We start from the raw sequence: 25346 nt of genomic DNA on the forward strand, positions 1-25346 counted from the left end.
TGATGGTATTTCTAAGACTTCAACTTGAGCAACCATTCTTTTTCCATTGTTGAATGGCTTGTTGAATTTAAAATCTTGTGGAAAATGTTGGAGTTTAAAGCACTTATCAATAACATGACCAGATTTTTTACAGTAATTGCAGTGAAGTTTCTTGGCATCAGTGCCCCTCTTTCCAGCTGGGAAATTCCCATAGTTTGTGTTGTAATTAGTTCGATTTGAGTTCACAGCGAATGAGGCAGAATCAACAAAAAATGACTATTTAAATGAATTTCTCTCTGTGTTTCTTCCTGCAGCAAGAGACTATAAGCCTGGCTTATTGAAGGCAAAGGAGATCTCATCAAGATAGATCTTCTTATAGCAGTAAAAGAATCATTTAATCCCATTAAAAACTGAATCATCCTTTGATCCTGCTGAAATTTGGACAATTTCTGAGAAGCACCACAAGTGCAACCACATGAACAAATAGGAATCAAGAATAGAGCATCAATATCATCTCATAACATCTTCAACTTGGTGAAGTAATCAGCAACATTACAGTTTCCCTGTGAAATTTCAGTGAGTTCCTTGTGCAAACCAAAAAGTTGAGCCCCATTTGAGGTACCATATCTTTCTTCTAACTTATTCCACTTTTCATGAGCTGAATTGAAATAAATGACACTACGGCCAATCGCCTTAGACAAAGCTCCAAGAATCACTACATGAAACAGAGCGATAGACATCACCCTTTAACATCGGTTGGAAATGCAACCGATGTTAAAAGAAGTTTTAACATCACTTGGTTTTTAAGCGATGTTAAAGAGTTTGTAGACATCAGTTAAAATTTTAACCGTTGTTTATTCTCAGTTTTTTTTAAATATGGCTGCATCAATCTAGTCCTAAAACTCATTTTAAAAATTGTCCCGCTACCTCCCTTTTTCTTCCCCACCTTAACCAAATTTTCATAATTGATTCTCCCCCTAACCATTTTTTGCCTTCCCGCCTAACACAAACTCTGAGCTACTCTATTTCCTTTCAAAACACATTTTTTGAAATAATAAAAATTAAAAGCGTAATAAATTAAAAAACCTTAAAACTAAAAACATAAAGCATCATTTCCTCATTACCAAAAAGCTCTCAACTCTCCTCCTTTTTCCCTTTAAACGTAACCCTAGATCTCAATTTGTTCGGTTACAACTTCAAACTCTGATTACAGCTTTTGATTCTTACTTTCTCTTTCTTGTAAGAGTTCGATTAAAGCTGACTTATTTCATTATTTGTTTATTTCTTCAACAGATCGAGCTTAAGCGTGTAGTTTGTTGTTGTTGTTTTAGTGGACTTGGGGCTTGGAGTTTAAGCTGAATTGGGGTTTGGGCTTAGATTCTGCTAAGGTATTTGGTTTGGAATTGAAACTTTATCTATACTTATGTGTACGTGTAAAGTGTTTGTATGTAGTCCCCTTCGAGCTTTCTTATAAAGGTTCAACCTTTCTTACTCTTTTTTTAATTGAAGTATTTAAATTTATTTTTGTTATAAATATTGGTGTAAGATTGAATCTTTGGGAAATTATTTTACTTTTCTTGTAATATGTATCAATAATTGTTGTTGTTGAGCCTGGTCGTAACACTAAGGATGGCTCTATCTCGATTGTTGGAAGGGTTGGTAGATTTGCTGTTATGTTCACTTCAAGTTATCATATAATTTATTTTTTATTAGTAGAATTCCCATTTTTTATTCACAAGAAAATAATTCATGTATACTAAATTGTCATTAGTTTTGGTATTGATAGAAGCGTTGATAACAAGATTATCTGCTTTAGTGCAGAGAGCAGGTCATATTAGTACGGGATGAATAGGTGGACAAGAGTTATTGTTGAGAAGCCATTCGTCGTGATTCTGAGTCATCTTTAGAACTAAATAGATGTTTAAAGCAGTACCTTGCTGAGGACCAGATATTCAGGTATACTCTGCGACATTCTTTTTATGATCTTTGTGCCTCGATTATCCAGTGTTTTTACTAATCTCGGTGATGGTAAGTGTAACTTATGACGATTCTGTTGGTATAGTTTGAGAAGCGTATTTATCAAACCGAAAGCATTGTAATGCAGTTAATTCCGTTATCTCATCTGCAATGCCTTTATGCAGTATATTAGTGATGGTGATATTTAGTTTGTTGTTGTTTGATTAGGAATAAAAATTATTGTCATTGTTAGCGAGGAACTAAATGTAACGAATGTAATTATTTAGATTGATCTTACTCGTAGTGCATTTGGTTAACTGTACTTCACATATCAAACATCATACGTAGAATATACGAGGACGTGTTGATTACAATTTTTCATACATAGATTAATAGTGTGATTATTTATTGCATCTTCAGGGCAATTGTGTGTGTTTTAGTGCATCTGTAGAGAAATTGTGCGTGTTTCATTGCATCTGTAGAGAAATTAGTGCATCTGTATAGATTATATGTCATTTTGGGATCCCCTCTTCTTCCTGGTTGGGTTGGTGTAGGTAGGGATCCCTGTGCTGATGGTTGGCAAGGTGTCCAATGCATCGATTCAAACATAAATTCAATGTAATTCTTTTTTTTCTACATGAGTTATCTTTGGCAATTCTATTAGTTTGTCCTCTTTTAATTGTTTTGTATCATAGAATCTTTAATGTTGCTAATTTGAGAGAACTTGGTGATAGTCTAGGATCATTTGCATCTATCAGATCAATGTAAGTGTCTCTCCACCTAGTTTTCTTTTATCATGCATGTATGCCTCTTTTAGTTAACCTTAACAGGGTAATTCACAAGAATGAGGACCTGCAGTTTGGATTCTTAGGTCATACTGATAATTATTGATGGATCTGTAATTGAATGAAATTATCTAACTATTATTCATAATTATTGATGGATCTGCAATTGAATGAAATTATATAACTATTATTTGAAAATGCTTCATTAACTTGTAGATACATGAATATAGAATGTTATTATGGGTAGAGCATCTTGGAGTTCTGGAGGGCTGCTTTACGCTACCAGAATCTCTAGAATGTGTAAGACATGTGAAATTAATGGGGGAGTTGAATTGGAAGTATCATGTTGAAGTAGAAAGAAATGGAAAGGTAAAGCCTCTTCAGGGATGCAAAAACTTCCTTAAATGTAGGAGGGCGTATTATTGGATCATTTATAAGCATTATCTATGGTCAGCTTTATGAAAACCTGGCTTTAGAAGACCCCAAGTTGGCCACGGGTGTAGAGTTTCTTGAACTCGGATGTATCACTAGGCTCTGGAATCCTCCATCGCACGAAACTTTCTTGACAACGGATGCATTCCTTGTATATGCTATAATACTGATGGAGTACATACCACCTGTTCGTATATGACTTTTTCTGATGATCCATATTTTTTAAGGTTTTGTACAGCTTATGGAGCCCCTTCTTCCCATATTTAGTATAGGATAACTTGTTATGCACTCTTTAAATATAGCTAATAAGTATTTACATAAAGAGATTTTAGGAGTGAGTCGATTGATGCACTTCCCATTCCTCAGACATGTTAATATAAGTATTCCTGTTTTTACATAAGTTGCAGCTTTATATATTGCCTGTTTTGCATTTCTCCAGGTGTTAATATTGATTGTTATACTGAGTTTAAGGGGTTTAATGATAGAAAACACAAGAAATGTCCTTAAATTCATTCTCATTTTCCATTGGATGTGATCAAGACAAGGCTGCAAGTTCATGGATTAACTGAATTGGCCCGTTCCGGTCATAAAGGCATGTGCGGATAGACATACTAGTACATTGTTACTGCATAAAAGATTTATGGCACAATTGTAGAGTTTATTGTCACCGGCTTTCAAAGTATAATACGAGCTGAGGGCTGTATATCATATATGAACAGGTGGTATCATGTGGAATGATCTATATATCTCCTTACAAGTGAAGGCCTTGAAGCTCCTGCCTCCTAGCAACTTATACCATTTGAAGTCACCAAATATATGTCATCCATTTTGGATTGTGAACTAATTTTGGATTAAACTACAGTATCAAATATCCATGGATTAAAATGTTGACTGATCTTATAAATTGTACAACTACTGAGGAAGAAGCAGTTAAGGCGTATGATATAATAGCAATTAAGTTAAGGGGTGTAAATGCAGTGACCAACTTTGAGCTGAGCCGATATGATGTTGAAGCCGTTGCACTAATTGCGGAGTTAAAGTTCGTAATTCAGATGTTTGTATTTTAGTAAAAGCCAATTATGTGTAATTATGGTCATAATGTTGATGTTTGTATTTTGGTGGATGTTTGGATGTAAACTGGTGCTAATATATTGGATGTTTGGATGTTATACTAACAAGACACGACCCGATTGCCCGCTCTACTAATATATTGGATGTTTGGATGTTAAAAAACTGGTGGTATAGAATGTCAAAAAACTGGTGGTATTAGATGTTTGTTGATGAAAATAAAATTGGCTATTGTGATATAGTTTTGGTTTATATATATGCAAGAAAAGGATTCATATACCAATCAAACCTAACAAATAATTGATGTTCTTTGGAGGTTTGACATTAGCTTATTACATAGCAACTGATGTCTCTTATGAACAAAACATCATTTTAGTTTAAGATGAACGATGTTGAATTACATCTTTAACAACAGTTCAAAAGTTATCTTAAATACAAGCTTACATAACTGATGTCTAATATTATAATTTACATCAGTTCATAAATTAACCGATGTTAAAAGTACTTACAACGTCCTAATTTTCATAAATGTTGTCTTTGTCTTTTTTTTTCTTTGTGTTTCACATACTTAAATTGATAGAAATTAAAAGATAAACTATTATTGAACTCGTGTTAATGTGTTAAAATGTATTATATTAAAAACAGACATCAGTTTCTAAGTTATAACTGTTGTCTATTGGTATCTTAGACATCGGTCTAAAACTGATGTCTAAACTTCTGGACCTTTTTCTAAACATGTAAAGACATCGCTTTTAAAAACTTTTAACATCGATTTATAACCGATGTCTTTTGACATGTTTCTTGTAATGAATCCAAAAAATAACCATATCATTGCACCTTGACCAAGATCTAGTTGGTTTAGGAATTGATCCATCAACAAAACTTAGTTTGTTTCTAGCTGATAAGACTATAGTCATCGAACGTTTCCAGTTACCGAATCCTATTCTATCAAATGACTCACTGACTAACTTCATGCCAGGAGAATCAGACGATTGAAGATGATAGGAATTATCTTGATCGAATTGTTGAGAGTCAGCAGAATTATCATGATTGTTTTGTTCATTAGTACGAGAATCAACCATTGAGTACGTTTAGGTGTTTGTCAATCTACTAATCATAATTTTAATCACAAAGAAATGATCTTAATAAGATAGATCTAATCAATTTGTTCACAACAATGTGTACACACAACGGAAATAAGCAGAAACAGTTACAATCACAATAGAACCGGAAATCGTGATTAATCGAAAGAGATTAGTCAAATCAAGACAGAAGCAGAACAAAATCAAAAAACAGGAGAGATTACGAAGTGAATCTCGAAAGAAGAAACAAATATTTCAAGGTAAATCTCGTAAGACATCGAAATCAAACACGATTGATTCAATATCATACAGAAAAATTGAATAAAATCGATTACAAGAAACGATAGCACCTTTGATTACGAGAGAGATCTGCGAGAAAGAAAGAGAGAGATTACGATCCTAAGAACATGATTTCGCCATTGATGACCTAGCTCTGATACCATGTGAAACCTAACTAGATTGTATATACTGAAGAAAGAAAATCAGCCTGTTTGTTCATTTCTCATAAGAATGATGAGTTTGTTACAAAGCTTTAGTAACTAGAAAAGAGACTTACTCTACTTATATACAAGAAGAGGGAAAACATATTGTTTTTAAATTAACTAACTAATTACAGTTGACTATCACTAATCAGTTGACTATCACTAATCTGTTTATATTGATCAATCCTAACAGCTAGAAAACTTAAAAAAGCTATTTTTTTATAATTTTTAAAATTTGTATGTGTTTAGTAAATCTTTTTAAAAAAATTAGAAACAAGAATAGTTAAATCGAGAGAGTTTTAAATTATAAAAATAATTTACATTCACGAGAACAGACAATTTCATAAAAAAAACAAAATAGATGTCTAGCTATATGAACCTTAAATGTATTGATATCACAAGTCACAACTCAATGAATCCGAAAACTAAAACAGAAAAGAAACAACGGACAGTTCAGTAGGAGCAAATAAGAGACTAATTCTGAACTACAATTCTGAAACTTGCATGTTCCAGTACTTGCTAAAGTGCATTGATTGATCAGCACCGGTCTTATACTGTCCTGAGATTTCGGACTTGCACATCCTGCAAAGCTAACGAGGTTATTTTGGCTTAATTGTATGATCTTGAATTTCCATGAGATGATATCTTCATCGGAGTGAGCATGGAAAAAGGTAGGATGTGGAATTTCAATGTCATTAACATGCCAAGGTTGCCTTTCAATCAGTAGTTTTATCGGGTCCTGCACTATCTTCGAGATTTAAAAATGTACTCCCCCGTGGAGAATCATCCCTTCTCCGAAAATCCCACAAAACATTACCCAAAACAAAGACATAATCTTTTTTTAGGAGCTGTCCCACATCGTTTGTGGGATAGGCTAGTTAACTTCATTGCTACGAGGCCTTTTGGGAGTTATCCAAAAACAAATTCGTGCGGGTTTGACCAGCTTAGCAAGTATCAGAGCTATGTTTATAACTGTTCAGAACAATCTCATATGGGCTCCCGGTTGGGCGACGGGCTTAAGAAAATAAGACAGGTGAACTTACCGGTATGGGTCTAGAGGGACTCAGAAAGCCAGAAGGATTCCAGTATGGGCCCGAGAGCCGATAATATCATACATATACATATACATATACCAGAGGACAACAAGCAACAAAAGAAGAACTGTCAAAGGGACTCGAGAGAGTAACTTGGAAAGGATGAACTGAAAGAAACCAAGTTCTTTTGCAGCTCTTTTCGAAGATTTAGATCTTTTCTTAGACAGTGAAAGGGCCATTTTAGTTGGCTAAACAAAACTTAATTTTCTTCAAGATAATTTGCTCTGTTTTTAGGGAAGATATTTAAGATGTGTCTTCAACATGAAGGCACGTCTTAGGAGGACTAAGGTGATATAAGAAATACTAGTTGATAACTAATGCAGTACGGGCCGAGTTAATTTATTTAAATAATTTTTAAAAATTATAATACTATAAGTGTCATGTTAAAATTTTTAATTTTTACTTAGAAAACCCAAGCCAAATTATTAAGTACCAGATTTTTGTTATGATTATAATAAAAATATTACAATTATTATACAATTTTTAAATTTTATTATTTTATTATTCAAACTCCCAGTAACATTAATGGCTAAATGTCTCAACTCATGAAGCTCACATATCTCCCTAGGAACTGTGTAGTATGTAGTCCACCGACCGTGCAAGGTTTGTAGCTTTTTAAGCTTGCCTATACTTGCTGGAATTTCTATAGGATACTCCTCATGACCCATTAAGCCCAAGTACTTTAAGTGTACTAAATCTCCTATTTCTTTTGGTATTTTCTTTGAGTGTACACTATCCATATCTAGGACTTTAAGATTTTTGAATCTCGCACACACCAACTTCATTTCTTTTAATTCATATTTACCACTTAAATAATTTACCACTGCCAATGAACGCACAAGTAAAGCATCAAATCTACGCTCAACTAGTTTCAAGTACTCACCTATTTCATTGTAAATGACATGACGAGGTTGTCCTTCCAACAAATGAATGAGTTCTGGATGGTGTTTACCTGATTCCAAAACGACCAACAACTTGTGCTCCTTTGCTTTTTTTATGGCAAGATCACGTACTAGATCATGGACCCGGCAACCCTGAACTTGTCCGTTCCATCGCAAATCATTAACCTGAAGCAAATTACGGTTAATCAGCTCATTCAAACAATCTTCAGCCAAATCCTCCATGATTACTCCTTCACCTTCTTCGGCTTCTGATATGAATTCCTCTGCAATCCATAGACGCTTCAACTTGTCCAAATCAATCACATGGTCTTCCGGGTACCTTGCAAGGTAGAGAAAACAGTCTTTTATTTGGGGAGACAAGTCATTAAAACTCAAACTCAGTATTTCTTCAATCTGGAAAGATCCACCATCCTTCAAGTGTCTCCATATATGCTCCTTCACCTTTGACCAATATTCATAGCTCATATTGTGTAATAACAGGCTGCTTAGTACCACAATTGCAAGTGGCAAACCTCGACATTTACCAACCATCTCCTTTCCTAATTTCTCCATATTCTGGGTTGTTGGTTTTGCTCTCTTACAGAACAGTTCCCAGCTCTCATCTTCGGTTAGAAAACGGAGCTGATGGACAAAACATTTGTCGTCAACAGTCTCTGCAACTGTTTTGTTGCGGGTGGTTATGATGATTCTACTACCGTTTTTCTGGTTTGGAAAAGCAGTTTTAATCTGGTCCCAAACCTTTATGTCCCATATATCATCAATCAAAACCAAATATCGGCCTTGACTTTGAAGTAACTCTGGCAGATGCTGCAGCAAATGGTACTCGTCCATGGTTGACAACTTTTGTTCGTACTCAGCTCCCATAAAAGACGTCACTATTCTCTTCAAAACATCTTTTATGTTATATTCGTTGGACACACAAACCTTAGCACGAGTATCAAAATTTCTCAACTCGCTAGAGTTGTACAACTTTGTGGCAAGTGAAGTCTTGCCCAAGCCCCCCATTCCGTGAATTGAAATGACTTTGAGGGAGAGGTCCTCGCTATTAAGTTCAGCCTTCAAAGTCTTAAAATCGTCCTCGAAGCCAACCACTTCCACCTGGTTATTAATGGCGGTTATTCTCAACAATGTTCTCTCTTTCTGCTGCTTGTTTGGAGTGGCTAAGATGTTGTCAATACGGTAGTCATTTCGCCTATTCTTGATCACTTCAATCCTTTTCTTGAGTGAATCTATCTCCTTGCCGATATCATAAAGTGTAGCCTCTTCTTTGATCAAGCAAACACAGGCCCGAACACGATCCAAGATACCTTGTTTCGGAGCTGCATATTCTTGTTGGTGAGCACTGAAATCGCTCAGGATTTTTATCGCATCATTGGCGACATCTATAACGTCCTCCACCCAGTTGCGGATTTGCTCCTCTTCCAGCCTTGATTCTGCAGATCTTATGGAAGACTGAAGGTATCGCAATTCATCTTTGAGCCACCTTAAATTATCTTTCACTTCTAGTAGAATGTTAACTTCTTGTGCAATAAATTCACCAAGCTTTTCGATTGCAAAAGATACGATCGCATCAACCATTCTTCCCAGGAGCAACTAGAATAATATTAATCTTTTTAAGTGACTCCAGAAAGCTGAAGATTGTAAAGATTTGTATGTTCTGTTAGGCCATCATAAACTTAATTTATATAGTACACAGACATATGAGTAGTGGTTCAGAGATGATTTTAACATCGATTGCAGTAGATATTAGACTTTTCTTATTCGCTGACGTATATGGTGTCCCTGTAAGATGCTTTGAATAATTCGTCTTCAGAACAACCAGAGTGGTGTCTTATTGTGGACAGTTGCAGTTTACTAATAGCAATATAACATAATTAAGCAAGCAAACCATTATAAAAGTGTCAGATCCGGTGGCAGGTACAACAACTGTGAAATTAATTAAAAGCATCCTGAGTGGTGTCGTTTTGTGGATAATAATTAATAAAAGCATGTGTTTGGTGTCCCTACAAAGAGGCTTTCAAAAAAAAAAGATGCTCGAAATTAAAATTATCATGAACATTGTCACTTTTCTTTAGCTAAAGATGCCCTCAACACTGAAAGAGTGTCGTGTTTTGTGTTTCGTGTTTTACAACCATCCATTGCGAATCTCAGCTTAGTATGTGAAATTATGTAATCACGAGTAACCTCATTTTAAACTTTGCTAAAATTGCTTCTTAGGAAGAAGTCCGAGTAAAATAATATAAGCATGATTAGAAATGCAAAAAAATAAATAACTGAAGAATTTAAAATACACATATTTATACCTTATAAAATACACATATTTATACCTTAAAATTTAAATAAAAAATCGCTAATTTTTAGTTCCGTGAGGCACGTGCCCGCCCCTACATGAATCTACCCTTGTTAGCAATTTTCCTTTATGTTTTCAAAATTGTGTTTCCAGAGAACTTTTTAAATCTGAAATATAGTTTTCATTTTCCAATCTAAATCTCTTGCGAAGTTTGAAAGTTTTGGCTCAAAGAAGATTGTAAGTTTCTGCTAGGAAATTTCCAATCATCCATTGCAAATCTCAGCTTAGTATGTGAAATAATGCAATTACAGGTAATTCTCGCTTGAACCTTTGCTAATATTGCTCCCTATGAAGTCCGACTAAAAACCTTAGGATCACTATTAGAAATGCAAAAAACTTTGAAACGGGAGAGCAATGTTTAACATATTGCTGTCAAATTTAGCTTGTACCTGAAAGTGATCGTAATCTAATACTAAGTGCATACAAGAAAGTTCTGCAATTGATTGAGGATACCAGGAATGCAACTAATCCATATTTCGACAAATTACATTCTTTCATCTTGGAGCTCAAAGCCGTGCTGACAGTGCATAGCGCAGTTGGAGGAAATGAAGAGACAAAGCAAGTCAAGCACTTGTAATGTGGTCTGTGAATCTCTTGGTTTAGAGCTCAGTTTTGTCAAATGTTGTAAAATAAACAGCCTTGTGTAGTAGTGTCAAGAGCAGATACTTAAAAGTTAATCCTATAGTTTATAGCATCAAACAAAATTAATCTCGATTATGGGCCGGAATTGCTTCCGGAATATGCTTTTTTTTCCAGATCATAGACAAATGGCCGGGAAAGTTCTAAAAGACAACAAAAATGATTAATGCATGTGCTTTATATATAAGACTAATTGTAATTAATCAAAGAAATATGCTAGATAGAATACTTAATAAATAACTACAACGGATGATGATTGTCTAGATCAAAGTCTGCTAACAAGACTAATACACGCTTGCATCAAGATCAACTGAGTGTTTGTCAGATCGAGATGACTCTTATTGCATTTTCTCTTTTCCATCCCCTGTTTTGACAATCAGAACTTTCTGAGCGTGAACAAGATAATTTAACATGATTAATTACATGAATGCCAATTGAGAAAGACAAAACTCATATACCTCAATTAATTTGTTTCCCGGGGGTTGATTTTGATTGCATTATGTTATATTCTATATATAATTACCTTTAATGGTAAAAATGTTTAGTCACCAGCAGTAACTTTGATTAGCACGTCGTGTCGATACATTAGGATCAACTGAGTATTTGTCCGATCAATATGACTATTGTTGCCTATTGCCTAAATTGGAACATAGAATAGCATGGCTTCATTCTCATTGTAAACTCTACAAGGATGCTTTAAAACTCTGGAATGGAAAATTGGTTCCAGAGAATATTGATGAGTGTTATAACAGCCTTTTCCATGCTTCGATATTGGCTCTCCCAGGGCCTCATTCCTGAAAAATAAAGAAAAATACAACCAAGGAGAAAGGCAATACAGACTGTTGAGCTTTCTCGACGATACGCATACGTGGACAATGTGACCAGAGATGATGGTGGTGGTAGAAGACCAGAGGAAAACAAGAATCAAAAGAAGAAGTGCTAATGGAACTCGAGAGAGTAACTTGGAAAGGATGAACTGAAAGAAACCAAGCTCTTTTGCAGCTCTTTTCGAAGATTTAGATCTTTTCTTACACAGTAAAAGGGCAATTTTTGTTGGCTATACAAAACTCAAGTTCCTTCAAGCTAATTTGCTCGGTTTTTAGGGAAGATATTCAAGACAAGAAGAGTGTCTTCAACATGAAGGTACGTCTTAGGAGGACTAAAATTGTCCTAAAAGTAGGCTGCACATTGGCCAGTTGTTAATGAACTAACGCAAAATGCCTTTCACGGTACTTCGCTTTCTTCAATACAAATTTAAAAGTAACATTAAGTATCCAATGCGACTATTAGCTAGCCAATTCTCCACTGTTAATTTGAGTATTCGTCGCTAACAGTAAACCAATTAAACATAATCAATTATCGGAATTGAGGTTAATATAATTACTGGAATTTCTAGTTTTGCCGAAAGAGTACAAGTGAAAAACCTCTACAATGGGAGGGGTGAATGTGGAATGTGACTCTACCTTTCGTGAGAGTGTCAATGTGGATGTGACGCCACGACACGACGCGACTCATAGGGATGGCAATCGGGTCGGTCGAAACGGGTTTAGCAAAAACCAAACCTGAACCCGATTATTTTTGCCGAACCCGAACCCGGAAAAACCCAAACCACTAAACCCGAACCCGAACCCATCGGGTTCGGTTCGGGTTTGTAGATCACTATTAAATTGCACTTTAATTTGCACAAACTCTAGTAAAAAATTACTAGGATCTGATTTGAGTAAAGTGCTCATAAATACGACAATATTGAAATTTTTGGGGTTAAATTAGACGGTTCAGAGAAGACAATGGATCAAACCTCTATGAATAAAATTGTTAATGAAATAATGCAATAACCTTGACCTTTAGTATACTTGTATTGAACATGCTTGCTAAAAACATATTTCAACGATTTTAATGCAATAATTTGTAAAAAGTATATTTTTTTAGTAATAATATTAGTAATATATTATATTATATATTATATTACTACTTTTAAAATATAAAATATTATTTATATATTAACACGGGTTTCGAATCGGGTTTGGGTCGGAACGGAACAGGTTTCGGGTTTTCGGGTCGGGTTCGGAACGGTATGCCTTAAACCCAAACCCATACGCGAGGCGACCTGGACGAGAAATTTTATTACTTGTTTAATTAAAATATTTACTGACTTATTATATTTTTTTAATTTGAATATTAAATCTGTATAACAGAGAAATCGGTATTTGCTGATGAGGAATTTCTAACTCTGGTTTGCTGGAATAAATACTGATCAGGATTTGCTTAAGCTGACATATCCTGATTTGTTGAGGCTGATAAATCCTGACGCGCCTGGAGCATGATTTGCTAAGTGTAAATACTGATGAGTTGTCCTGACTGTTACGTTTCTGATTATGATAATATTGAATTAAATGCCGTTTAAGTCGTGATATTTATTTAATAATATGTAATTTTGTATGTGATATACCAGAAAGTTTTCCAGGTACCAAACAAAATTCATTATAAAACACCAGATTTTTATTTTGAAATAAAAATATCTACCTTAACATCTTCGAGAGCGTCACTTGCATTATCTAATGCAGTCTTTGCAGCAGCTCTGAAAGTGATTTTGGTCTCATTAAAGAATTTTTACCCTTACTATGCTAGGGGTGAAATTTAAGGCTTATTACAAATCTACCCATCGGGAATCTGAAACTGCTGTTGCAAGTTAAAAAGTTCTGTCTAAATCTCTTGCAAAGATCGAAACTTTTTGGCACAATGGGGATGGTAAGTTTTTGCTTAAAATCTTCCAACTAACCATTGCAGAACTCAGCTTAGTATGTGAAACTTATGCAACTAGAGTTAAATCCAGTTTTTACCCTTGTTTATATTACCTTTCAGAAAGAAGTACAACTTGCATTTTAGTAGCATTTTTAGTCCACATAAGAAAGTTCTGCAATGGATTGATTATACGAAGAACGTTACCAATCTATAAAAAAGAAAATATTTCAATAAAAGAAAAGTCACACGACATCCGTCGAGATTATTCCTTAATCGAAATTATAAATAGCCAAAAAAGTACTTTGTAAAAAACACTAATTTATCTAGATTATTCGGGCCAATTATTTGACTCTGAAATTAATGCAAAACAGAATTATTATTCTATACATGCATAATGCATATGTATACTAGACAGCCAAAGTTGACTGTTATATAATTGATTATGTAGAGTAAGCTTACAAATCTGGGAAAGTTAGATATAAAGGTTGCAAATCTATAGCAACCGCCTTTCTCAACCTTGCCGTACTATTATAATCTTCTGCAAGTATGTAAGCACTCTTTTAAATATATTGGATTGTGCTTATATGTGTTTAATCTAATGTTCTTGATTAGGCTTCATGGGATTGAATTTGAAGAGATTAATGTTTCTGGTGCCAAGGGTCAGCAGTTTACTCCTAAATATAAAGGTTCTTTCTTTTTAGAATTGTTATTGTTTTTTGCTTTATATTTGGTATTGTGTAAAAGGTTTTATATTTGGGAAAATAAATTGACAGGTCCCTAAACTATTCGTGTTTTATGCGATAGGTCCCTGAACAAAAGATTCCGCAAACCGGGTCCCTGAACTTTTCCAATTGTTTGCATCAAGTCCTTCCGTTATGTAGAATCTAACAGACGTCAGAATCTGTCAGTTCGTGCATAAGTGGCATTCCAGGTGTTAACATGTCATCAGCTTAGTTGTACGGAAATTATAAAAAAAATGTAATTAAACTGAAATTAAAGTTTAAAAATACATCACATGACTAGCACATGACTTTTAAAACGTATCTTTCTCCATTTTCAGTCGATACTTTAATTATTTTCCAATTACAAAGGGGGTGAGTTGCAGATCACTGGTGAGTAGTGACTCCTTGTGTATGCCGTTATAATTATCAGTAATATCAAGACTTGATCTATGCATTTTCTGGGTCATAAGTATAACTTCTATGAAGTTTTATGCTTCTATAAGTCCTAGTTTGAACAGGCTCGGCATGAATTAGCTAATTTTGCTTAGAAGAGTATTGACATGAATGGTAAAATGTCTAACTCAACTCTTTCCTATCTGACCTAATTCTGACTCTTTGCAACTCACTACAAGGTATCTGATATACAGAAAAGAGCAACGATTCACTCCGTGTTAGATTGGCATCATTAGAATTTACGAGGGTGAAGGTGAATGATAATAGTCTAATCTACATTTTTAACAATCTTACTTTTGTTCTTAACCAGAATTTGTTCAAGTACATACCCATTCACACTTATCCAGCCTAATCTTCGTCACTTGTTGATCATCAATGACATTCGGAATTATAATGGCTATTACTTCATGGTTCAAACTTTCTTTTTCAGTTGGTTATGTTCAGAATAGGACACTTAAACCTCTACTTGGTGGTAAACTGGATCCAGAAGCTGCTGCTGTTAATGAAAAGCTTCTGTCTAAATCTCTTGCAAAAATTGAAAGGATCCAGAAGCTGCTGCTATTAGGAGCATTATTAAAAATTCAATATACTAAAAAACTGAAGAGCAGTGTCTAACATATTGTTGTTGAATTTAGCTTGGACCTGAAAGTGATCGTAACCGAATACTAAGTCCATATAAGAAAGTTCTGCAATGGATTGAGGATACCAAGAATGCAACTAATCCATATTTCGACGAATTACATTCATTTATCTTGGAACTCAAATCCGTGTTGACAGTAGACAGCTCAGTAGTTGTAAAAGAAGTGACTAAGCAGAGTCATGCAGTGCTATCCAAGTTGTAGGGACGAAACACCTGTAATGTGGTCTGAATCTCTTCGTTTAAAGCTCAGTTTTGCCAAATGTTGCAAGGGAATAAATGTGCAAGAACAGATGCTCCTGTTCCGAATAAAACTTGGGGTCTGAGGTTTACAATTTCATTAGGCCATGTTGCTTACCCATGCTGTTGTCAAACTTTGTTGGAATTATAATCCCGGATTATTATACAAGAAAAATAATTTCATTATTCTTAATTGTAATCCAGAAAATTAAATTACTCTATCTAGAAATTTTAAGTTCAGAACTACTAGATAATTAGGGCCGAACAAAACCGAACTGAAATCGAAAAACCAAACCGAACCGAACCGTGCTAATTCTGTTCGGTCCTGATTTTTCAGAAATTTTGGTTCGGTGCGGTTCTTTTCAAAAATATTTCAGTCCGGACCAAATTATAAATACTATAATTTTATTTTATATACATTTTACATATATTTTAAAAATATAATCATAATATTTCATTTGTAATTATATTTCTACACTCTTATTACTCTATATATCACCTTACTTTAATTATATTTTAAATTTTATAATGTGTGGTTTAAGATTTTAATATAATTTTATTTTTGAAAAAAATTTGGTCCGTTCGGTCCAAAACCGGACCGAACCGACTGAATGCTCAACCCTATAAAATAATCAGTAAAATATGGACAATGGACATATATTAAAGTGTTACTGTTAAAAATTTGAATTTATTAAATGATAAAAAATGAATAAAATTAATATTAATATTATGTAGTTGTGGAGAACCCAACATGATATTATGATAAAAGTTGATATAATAAATATTTTTATATGTAGTTAAAACTTATAAGGAATCCGAGGATGAAGTTAAAAAATTAGCTAAATAAAGTAAATTTTATATATTTATGTAATTATAGAGAATCAAATAGAAATCCTTCGAAATTTAAATTTTTTTTATAGAATGTGACTTTTATCCTTAAAAAATTTCAATTCTAAGTATGTTTTAAAAATTATGGTAAGAGAAAATATAATTTTTATGAAAATTGTGTAGTTACGCTGAATTAAATTTTATTTCCTTTGATGAAAACTATAATCTTATCCTCTATTAAAAAAATAAAACATCAACAAATGAACATGAATTTGGTTAAAGAGAAAACAAACAAACCTGAATTCTATTATAACTGCTATGAGCTATTATAATATTATAAGTCATATAAAAATCTAAAAAGAATAAAAATTATACATTTAGAGTTATGATGAAATTCAAAAAAGAGTTAAAACAAGAATTCGGTGGAAACCAAAGAAATTTAGAACACAAAGTTAAAGTAAAGGGTGAAAAAAATAAAACCAAATTTAATATAATCATAAAATATTTAGAAGTATAAAGAAATAAAAATAAAACTAAATGACATGTATAAAACTAAATTCAATTCTGTCTATTTAAGCAAAGATTGTGGTGAGAGGAATTATAAATTTTATAAAAAATGAGTATATACACTGAATTAAATTTTATCTCCTTTATTATGAACTATAATCTTATCCTCAATTAAAAAAACAAAACATCAACCAATAACCTGAATTTGGTTAAAAGGAAAAGGAAACAAAAGTGAATTTTATAATCCTTACATTACATTACCCTAATTAATCTCATTATAATTGTTATGAGCTACAGAGCATCAAACAAAACCACACTCAACCCAGATAATTTCGAGCTCATGTTGGTAATAGCTGATGGGGCTGGTGACATGTATTGATAATTTTGTTTCGAGTATCATTGGTGATGATAATGTTGGTGATGATAATTTTGTCTGTTTATTGTAGATCAACATTTTTCAAGTATGTTAATTGTTCATGTCAATTCTGATATAGGTGATCGATCAAAAATGCTGAAGCTTAATTGAATCACATACGTGAACTTGTTATCTGTACATTTTGTCTAAATTGATTACCTTCGGGTTATATGGATTTGGTTGGTTAATCATTTTAATTCTTCTAGCACGAGCTCAATTGTTAGCGATCAACAAGGCCTGCAAGCACCGAAATGTTGCAGTAGCAACATTCATATGTAAGGATTTTATTCACCAGTCCTTTCAATGCAATCAACACTTTTCTTGCCTGTTTAAGTGAGAAAAGTGCCAGTCAAAATTCATATGTAAGGATTTAATTGGATTCGTTTAGATGATTTTAATGGATTTTATTTGTTGGTTGCTACAAATTCTTATGCCCAAGTAAATAAGTATATTTGTAAATCAATTGACATAACTTTAGTAAGACTTAATTCTACTATGCGTGTATACTTATATACTTTGTAACTGAGTAATTTCCGGCATATACCAAAAACGACCTAAAACACATTGAATTTTGGTAGCAGCGATATCTTCAACTGAAGTGGCTACCTGACGGTATGTGTAAGTTCGTCTCGTTACAGCTTCATTCGCCATGTGTGCTGCAGCGGCAAAAGTATCTTCAACTGTAATGGCTGTCTGAGAAGAAGAATAAGTTAGTATTTAAGTGAAGTGGTTGGCAATGGTGAAACTACAAGACTACAACTGTGCTTTGACGGTGTTAAACACAATCTAACGGAAGTACACAATTTGTTAGAATCTTGTAAGTAAAGGTACACAAAATGCTAGATACTAAAACAAAGGTACACAAAGTGCATGAAGTGGAAACTTGAGGTATGCATTTAACTCTATATCTTTCATTAAACCATATATACATTTTCGGAGGTAATTTATACTATATACATTGTTTAAATTTGCAACGAGATCATTTCGTTGTACATTATCAGCCTATATATGTTCCTAAATCCTAAACTAGAATTTTAAAAATTTAAACTTTTTTGCAAACTCCCATTGACATCTAAAACAATGAAAAAATAAATAATCAGTAAACGAAAAATAGAGAAACTCGTAAAAAAAACCTAAAGAAAAATTTATCAAAGTCCAGAGGCTAATAGGAAACAAGTGAACAAAGAAAATCATATCAACAATAATAACAACAAACTCAGGATTACATTAATTCGAAATGCACATAAACACAAACACGAAAATTTAATCCGTAACCAGATAAAACACACGGGCGCCCACAGACTTGCAAGTATTAAAGCATGCAAAGAGAGCAGGGGTGCAGTAAAAGAAAGAACCATGACAACGAAATCATGAGCAGAATAGGTTTGGCAACTGGCCATCGTATAATCTGATCACAACCTAAACAAACAAAATCACAAATCAGTTAATGCAGAATAATTAAGGCCTGATTAAGATGAGGAAAAATTAAAGCACCTGATCAAGAAAAGGAATGTAAATGGAGCAGCTTAATGTCCAATGACATTTATTGGACAATAAAAAACTGGGTGATTTTTTTATGAAAAATATGAATTTTATTTATGTGAAAAAAATACAAATTTCTACTTTTTGTAAAAAAAAATACTAGTTAAAACTAATTGTAATGCCTATAACCAAATACAAATACAACCTCAATTATTTTCACAAAAAAATTGCAGAGATGGCAGATGATACTGAGCGGCCTATTATTGCACAACAGGAGTTACGATTATTGGTCAAAGGTGAAAGAGCATATATGGAAACAATTGAAAGAAGATGGCTCTCTCCAGATTGAAGAAATATTGAGTTTGAGTTATAATGACTTGTCTCCCCAAATGAGAGATTGTTTTCTGTACCTTGCAAGGTACCCCGAAGACCATTTGATTGATCCAGACGACTTAAAGCTTCTATGGATTGCAGAGGAATTCATATAAGAAGCCGGGGGAAGGTGACGGAGTAATCATGGAGGATTTGGCTGAAGATTGTTTGAATGAGCTAAATAAACGTAATTTGATGCAGGTTATTGATTTGCAATGGAACAGTCAAGTTTTGAGTTGCAGGGTCCACGATCTTGTCCATGATCTTGCCATGAATAAAGCAAAGGACCAGAAGTTGTTGGTCGTTTTTGACTCAGGTAAACACCGTACAGATCACATCCATTTGTTCAAAGGACAAGCACGGCATGTCATTTACAATGGACTAGGCGAGTACATGAAATTACTTGATCGTAGATATGATGCTTTATATTTACATTCATCAGGTCTAGTAAAGTATTTTGGTGGTACATGAAATTACTTATTTATTAACACATTTATATAACTAAGAGATAAAATAAATATCTGAAATTCCAGCATCACATTCTTGCAGCAGCTAAAGCAAATTTCAACACTCCTCCTTGCTTTGGTTGCTGCAAAATCCAAGTTTCTCGCTAAGAAACTCAAACTTGCTTCTTATCTGAGCCTTCTTAAATATATCAGCATGAAGAATATGATTGTGAGAGATACTAATTTCTTCTTGATTGTCGGCTGATTCTTTTGTGCATCCTTCTTCTTTCATATTCGAATCTAGTAACACGTTCCTTAACCACAATGTTTCATTTAGGCTTCTTTTTTACACAGGCTGCATCAAATACTCCTCAATTCTGCCATTCCATGTTCTAGAGGCCTGTTTGAGGCCAAATAAGGCTTTCTTAAGTAAATATGCATGATCTTCTATTTATTTCACAACATAATTCTCAGGTTGCTCCCCATTACTTTGAAGACATCATTGCCATTTGCATCTGAAATACTTTCAATTGCCACTCTGCCTTTTCCCTTGACTGTAATATATTCTCCATTCCCAATCCTCACTTTGGAAGCCACTGAAGTGTCCAAATCCTTAAAAAGCTCACGATCAAACGTTATATGATTAGTACAACCGCTGTCAATCAACCACTTCGCACTTGAATGACTAGTTGCCAAGCAAGTTGCTACAAAAAGTTGCTCCTCTTCTTCTTCATCCGCCACATCAGCAACTTGAGCAACACTCTTTTGCTCTGCATCCACATTAGGTAATGCAAGTGGCGTTCTCGAAGATGTTAAAGAGGCTTTGATATTGGCTTTGATATTTTCATTTTGTCTCAAAATAAAAAATCTGGTTTTCATAATGAATTTTGTTTGAGATAAGGAAAACTTTCTGGTGTTGTTTTCTGACCTTTTCTTATAATGGTTGATATTCAAATTTTTATTCTGTCAGAATCACAATCACCTACATAATATCAAATTATGATTATACATAAGCTGTTCATTAATCAATCATTCTCTAATGGAAAGGTCAACAAGTTAAACAAGGTCCTACATTGTATGTTCATTATAATAATATAATTGGCCATGCAAGCTTATGGTTTATATCCTTAACTATACATATTAAACAAGTGTATATCCAACGTGCAGGCTACTTTTGGGACAATTTTAGTCCTCCTAAGACGTGCCTTCATGTTGAAGACACTCTTCTTGTGTTGAATATCTTCCCTAAAAATAGAGCAAATTAGATTGAAGGAACTTGAGTTTTGTTTAGCCAACAAAAATGGCCCTTTTACTGTCTAAGAAAAGAGCTAAATCTTCGAAAAGAGCTGCAAAAGAGTCTGGTTTTTTTCAATTCATCCTTTCCAAGTTACTCTCTTGAGTTCCATTAACACTTCTTCTTTTGGTTCTTGTTTTCCTCTGGTCTTCTACCACCACCATCATCTCTGGTCACATTGTCCATGTATGCGTATCGTCGAGAAAGCTCAACAGTCTGTATTGCCTTTCTGTTGGTGCACAACCTAATTTTGATATCCCTCTTCCACTCATTAATGCTAGTTCTGTTGATGATCATAAACTTGAAGTTAGCATACGAGAAAGTGTTCCTAGTGTTGATATCAAGAACAGCACAAATCTTGTTACGCAAGAGATTGCCAGTTATGTTGTTCAAGAGAACAATATTGATGATCATAATCTCAAAGTGAGCATACGAGAGAGTAGTCCCATTGTTGACATCAAGGACGATAAGGCTCTTGTCACACGAGATATTCCTGGTTATAATGTTCAAGAGAACAACAAAAACCATATTGTTAGCAACATTGTTGATAACAATAACAATACACTTAAAGAGTTTGAATCTGCAGTGAAGGTGGTGGAAGAGCATCTGCAAGTGCATCGATCATGGAGATCAAATTCAAGTAGCCTCACAACATGTGATGGAAGAGGGGTTTATGTGTATGATTTGCCACCAAAGTTTAACAAGGATTTGGTAGCTCAGTGTAGTGATATGTCTCCTTGGTTGGATTTCTGTCAATTTTTCAGGAATGGGGCACTGGGAGAGCCAATACCGAAGCTTGGAAAAGCCTGGTACAACACTCATCAGTATTCTCTGGAACCAATTTTTCATTCCAGGGTTATGAAGCATCCTTGTAGAATTTATAATGAAAACGAAGCCAAGCTATTCTATGTTCCATTCTATGGTGGCTTAGACATCTTGAGATGGCATTTCAAGAATGCCTCTCCTGATGTTAAGGACGCTTTGGCATTGGAACTGGTAGAATGGCTTAAACTGCAGAAACCATGGGCTTTAAACTCAGGAAAAGATCATGTCTTTGTTTTGGGTAAAGTTTCATGGGATTTTCGGAGAAGGGATGATTCTCCATGGGGAAGTACATTTTTGAATCTTGAAGAAATGCAAAACCCGATAAAGCTACTGATTGAAAGGCAACCTTGGCATGTTAATGACATTGGAACCCCACATCCTACCTACTTCCATCCTCACTCCGATGAAGATATCATCTCGTGGCAATTCAAGATCATCCAATCAAGCCGAAACAACCTCGTTAGCTTTGCAGGAGGTGCAAGACCAGATTCTCCAGACAGTATAAGATCAGTGCTGATCAACCAATGCACTTTAGCAAGTACTGGAACATGCAAGTCTCAGAATTGTAGTTCAGGAGGTTGTGATCAGCCTAAATCCATCATCGAACTATTCTTGGAATCTGAATTTTGCTTACAACCTCCTGGTGACAGTCCAACTAGAAAATCTGTATTTGATTCTCTAATATCAGGCTGCATTCCTGTGTTTTTTGATCCTTTCACAGCTTACTATCAATATTCATGGCATTTGCCTGAGGATCACGGAAAGTATTCAATGTTTATAGATCAAGAAGAGGTGAGAAAGTCGAAGGTGAATGTGGTAGAGTGGCTAATGAAGATACCTAAGAAGGCCAGGGATGACATGAGGAGGTATATAGTGTATGAATTGTTGCCTGGATTGGTGTATGGAGATTCAAGTTCAGATTTTGAACAGTTTCAAGATGCCTTCTCTATAACAATGAATAATCTCCTTGAGAAGGTAACCAGACTGGGTTAAAGTGTATAATGTCATGGTGTTAAATAGTTCAAATTCATAATGTACATGTTATGAATTGCTTGAAGATAATTTCATAAATACCTGATTAGACCAGAAAATTCTGCAGTTTTTGTAATTCTTTACTAACATGAGTACATCAATTAACAAAATTTATATCTCTGTATTATTCATCATTACAGCAAACACATAGAATTCACACATTACACTGAACATTTCCCTTGCTCCACAGAGCAAACACTCATAAAACTCACAACATAACTATATTTTCATTAAAATCTTCACAATCACACGCTTTATTCTCCATACATGTTGCAGACGAGGTAGTTAGTAGTCGACCATTAAAACTCAGGCCTCAATCCCGGTTATCAAGCGACTCCTAAAACTTTCTTGATATCATTCTGCAGAAGTCGAAATGATCATATGTTAGCCACAATATAATTAACTTGTGTAATGACATGCAAGTAATTGTTACCTCAAAGGTAAGCGGAGTGGTTGTGGGAGCATAACGTTCAACAAGTTTGCCATCTTTATTGACTAAAAACTTGGCAAAATTCCATTCAATTTCATCCCCTTTGACAGACTTGAGGTACTTGTATAACGGAGCAGCATCTGATCCATTCACATCAACCTAAACAATAAAAAAACCACAGAAATTTCTCAGATAAAACAGTTCTAGCATACTGCAGGTCAAGATCAAAACGTGTACTAAAATCCGTACCTTACTGAAGATAGGATATTCAGCTTTGAAACGAGTGCAGACAAAGTTTTCAATTTCTTCATTAGTCCCAGGCTCCTGTCCATTAAACTGGTTGCATGGAAATGCAAGAATCTCTAGTCCTGTAAAGTCACTCACCAGATTGTTAATCACGAAAAACACTAAACAAATGCAAGGATTCAACAACAGCTTCAGCTAACACAAGCTTGATCATAAACTCATGACAGTGAAACCAACCTTGATCCTTGTACTTCTGGTACAACTCTGCCAACTCTGTATAGTTTGAAGTGGTAAGGCCACTGCACATCACAGCAGACAAATCATAATCCAGTACAGTTCTTTAACAAATGCACATATTGCTAAATCCTCAGGATATTATGAAGTGGAGCGGAAATCAAACATGTGACCTATTGTACACAGAACATCGACATCATTGATAAATCAATAACATACCATTGAGATGCAACATTGACAATCAACAAAACTTTGCCCTTGTACTTGCTTAGCTCTACATCATTACCCTTGCCATCCTGCAATCATCAGTCAAACATTTTTAATGCATTCATTCAACCTACACTACCATTTACGACCGAAAAATTTATTACGACGGAAAAATTTATTATGGAAAAATTTACACCGAAAGAAAGAAATGAAAGAACCTTGACAGTGAAGTCATGGATGGATTGCACACTGCTTAATTCACTGGCCATTTTAAAAATCTTGAAACCTCAAAAATATAAAAATTGTTTTTTTTTTGTGTTTTTTGCAAATGAAGATAATATTTTGTACAAGTTGATGAGAAGAGAAGAGGAGCTCAAAGCCTATATATAGGCATTTACCGTTATGTTAGCAATGACGCCGATACAAAAGATGTGGATGTGCATATAGCTTCGTTGTGGTTAATATTGTGACACGTGTCCGACAATTTTAGTGCAGTTAGATTTTAATAAAGATGAGAAATTATTGAATTTAAAAGAAGGATTAAATTCGAATAAAGTGGCTTTCATATTTTGGAAGTGTGCATGTAAAATAACACGTTTTGTTTTTCAAGATTTTGTGCAGATGGAATTTGATTATTCTAGAATAGTTATATCAACTTCATGGAATACGTCACAAATTTAAATTGAGAAATAATGAGTAACTATTCAAAATGATACTCCCTTTATTCCAAAATTAGGTGAAGTAACCGCGATTCGCGCGGTTGGTAAAAATGATCAAATAATACGATAGTAAGAAAACCTATCTTGACATGATAAATTTTTATGCTTTTATAAACTATTAACAGTGTTGTAAAAATCGGGAATCGGGGAAAATCGGTCGAGCTACCGATTTAGGATTAATTGAAAATCGGGGATTAATCGGAATGATTAATCGGGGTAAAAATCGGATGTATTATAATATTAAATTATATTTAATATATTATTATGATGATATTAGTTATTTATTAACAAATATATATTTATTATATCATAATTTCTATAATTATTCATATTTAAATTAATATAGTATTTTAATTTTAATAAATAATTATATATACTGCAATAAAGAAAAATTCGTAAAAATAAATCGGATTTCAAAGATCGATCGGTCGGATACTTTGTAGGAGATTAATCAAGGATTTTTTTAAAAATCGGGGATTTTTTGAACACCGAATATTAGTATATTATTTAGTTTAGTATACTTTTTTTGTATAAGTTTTTCATTCTTGAGGTAACTGGAGATTGCAAATGAGCTTGATTTTCATAACACTGACCCTAATTTTGAAATTATAGTGAGTAAAACTAAAACATAAGAATGTTATTTTCTTACACAAAAATCAGCAAGACTTTTCATCAATTTTGATACCATAGGTTTAAGAGTCTCTTCAACATATTTATTACATTACAAACGATTCAGTCCTTTGAAA

The 25346-nt window shown here is 34.0% G+C and overlaps 4 protein-coding genes and 2 long non-coding RNA genes across 10 annotated transcripts in view; 4 read left to right on the top strand and 2 right to left on the bottom strand.

Moving 5' to 3' along the window:
* The first annotated feature begins 944 nt into the window (after positions 1-944).
* On the top strand, positions 945-4316 carry LOC141670440 (uncharacterized). Of its 4 annotated transcripts, none has more exons than XR_012554541.1 (4): positions 945-1218; positions 1311-1367; positions 1796-1935; positions 3592-4316. It is a non-coding gene; the product is annotated as an uncharacterized LOC141670440 (long non-coding RNA). The 4 variants fall into 4 exon arrangements; XR_012554542.1 differs by having other exon boundaries at positions 946-1218; positions 1801-1935; XR_012554539.1 differs by having other exon boundaries at positions 950-1367.
* A 2184-nt stretch (positions 4317-6500) lies between these two features.
* LOC141671564 (putative disease resistance RPP13-like protein 3) lies at positions 6501-9358 on the bottom strand. The gene is made up of 2 exons (XM_074477842.1): positions 7400-9358; positions 6501-6632 (listed from the first exon to the last, which is right to left on the bottom strand). The coding sequence occupies exons 1-2, from the start codon at positions 9356-9358 to the stop codon at positions 6501-6503; spliced, it is 2091 nt and encodes a 696-aa protein (XP_074333943.1).
* Positions 9359-9651: 293 nt separating this feature from the next.
* The window catches only part of LOC141671305 (uncharacterized), a 328936-nt gene continuing 313241 nt past the window's right edge, over positions 9652-25346 (top strand). The window contains exon 1 of the long non-coding RNA XR_012555041.1: positions 9652-9697. This is a non-coding gene — a long non-coding RNA (uncharacterized LOC141671305). The remainder of the gene's footprint in view (positions 9698-25346) is intronic.
* On the top strand, positions 10370-15714 carry LOC141671504 (glutathione S-transferase T1-like). Its single transcript, XM_074477780.1, has 6 exons — positions 10370-10381; positions 10513-10703; positions 13996-14055; positions 14124-14197; positions 15117-15214; positions 15322-15714. Exons 1-6 carry the CDS (start codon positions 10370-10372, stop codon positions 15526-15528), a joined length of 642 nt encoding a protein of 213 aa, XP_074333881.1. The 3' UTR covers positions 15529-15714.
* On the top strand, positions 20914-22803 carry LOC141671506 (xyloglucan-specific galacturonosyltransferase 1-like). Its single transcript, XM_074477782.1, has 2 exons — positions 20914-20974; positions 21215-22803. The coding sequence occupies exons 1-2, from the start codon at positions 20914-20916 to the stop codon at positions 22723-22725; spliced, it is 1572 nt and encodes a 523-aa protein (XP_074333883.1). The 3' UTR covers positions 22726-22803.
* LOC141672063 (putative phospholipid hydroperoxide glutathione peroxidase) lies at positions 22902-24217 on the bottom strand. Of its 2 annotated transcripts, none has more exons than XM_074478558.1 (6): positions 24078-24217; positions 23894-23970; positions 23678-23739; positions 23444-23562; positions 23198-23353; positions 22902-23123 (listed from the first exon to the last, which is right to left on the bottom strand). In XM_074478558.1, the coding sequence occupies exons 1-6, from the start codon at positions 24114-24116 to the stop codon at positions 23091-23093; spliced, it is 486 nt and encodes a 161-aa protein (XP_074334659.1). In that variant the 5' UTR covers positions 24117-24217; the 3' UTR covers positions 22902-23090. The 2 variants fall into 2 exon arrangements, with proteins under 2 accessions (XP_074334659.1, XP_074334660.1); XM_074478559.1 differs by having other exon boundaries at positions 24100-24156.

Source organism: Apium graveolens, chromosome 7 (genome assembly GCF_009905375.1).
Source record: "Apium graveolens cultivar Ventura chromosome 7, ASM990537v1, whole genome shotgun sequence".
Taxonomy (NCBI): domain Eukaryota; kingdom Viridiplantae; phylum Streptophyta; class Magnoliopsida; order Apiales; family Apiaceae; genus Apium; species Apium graveolens.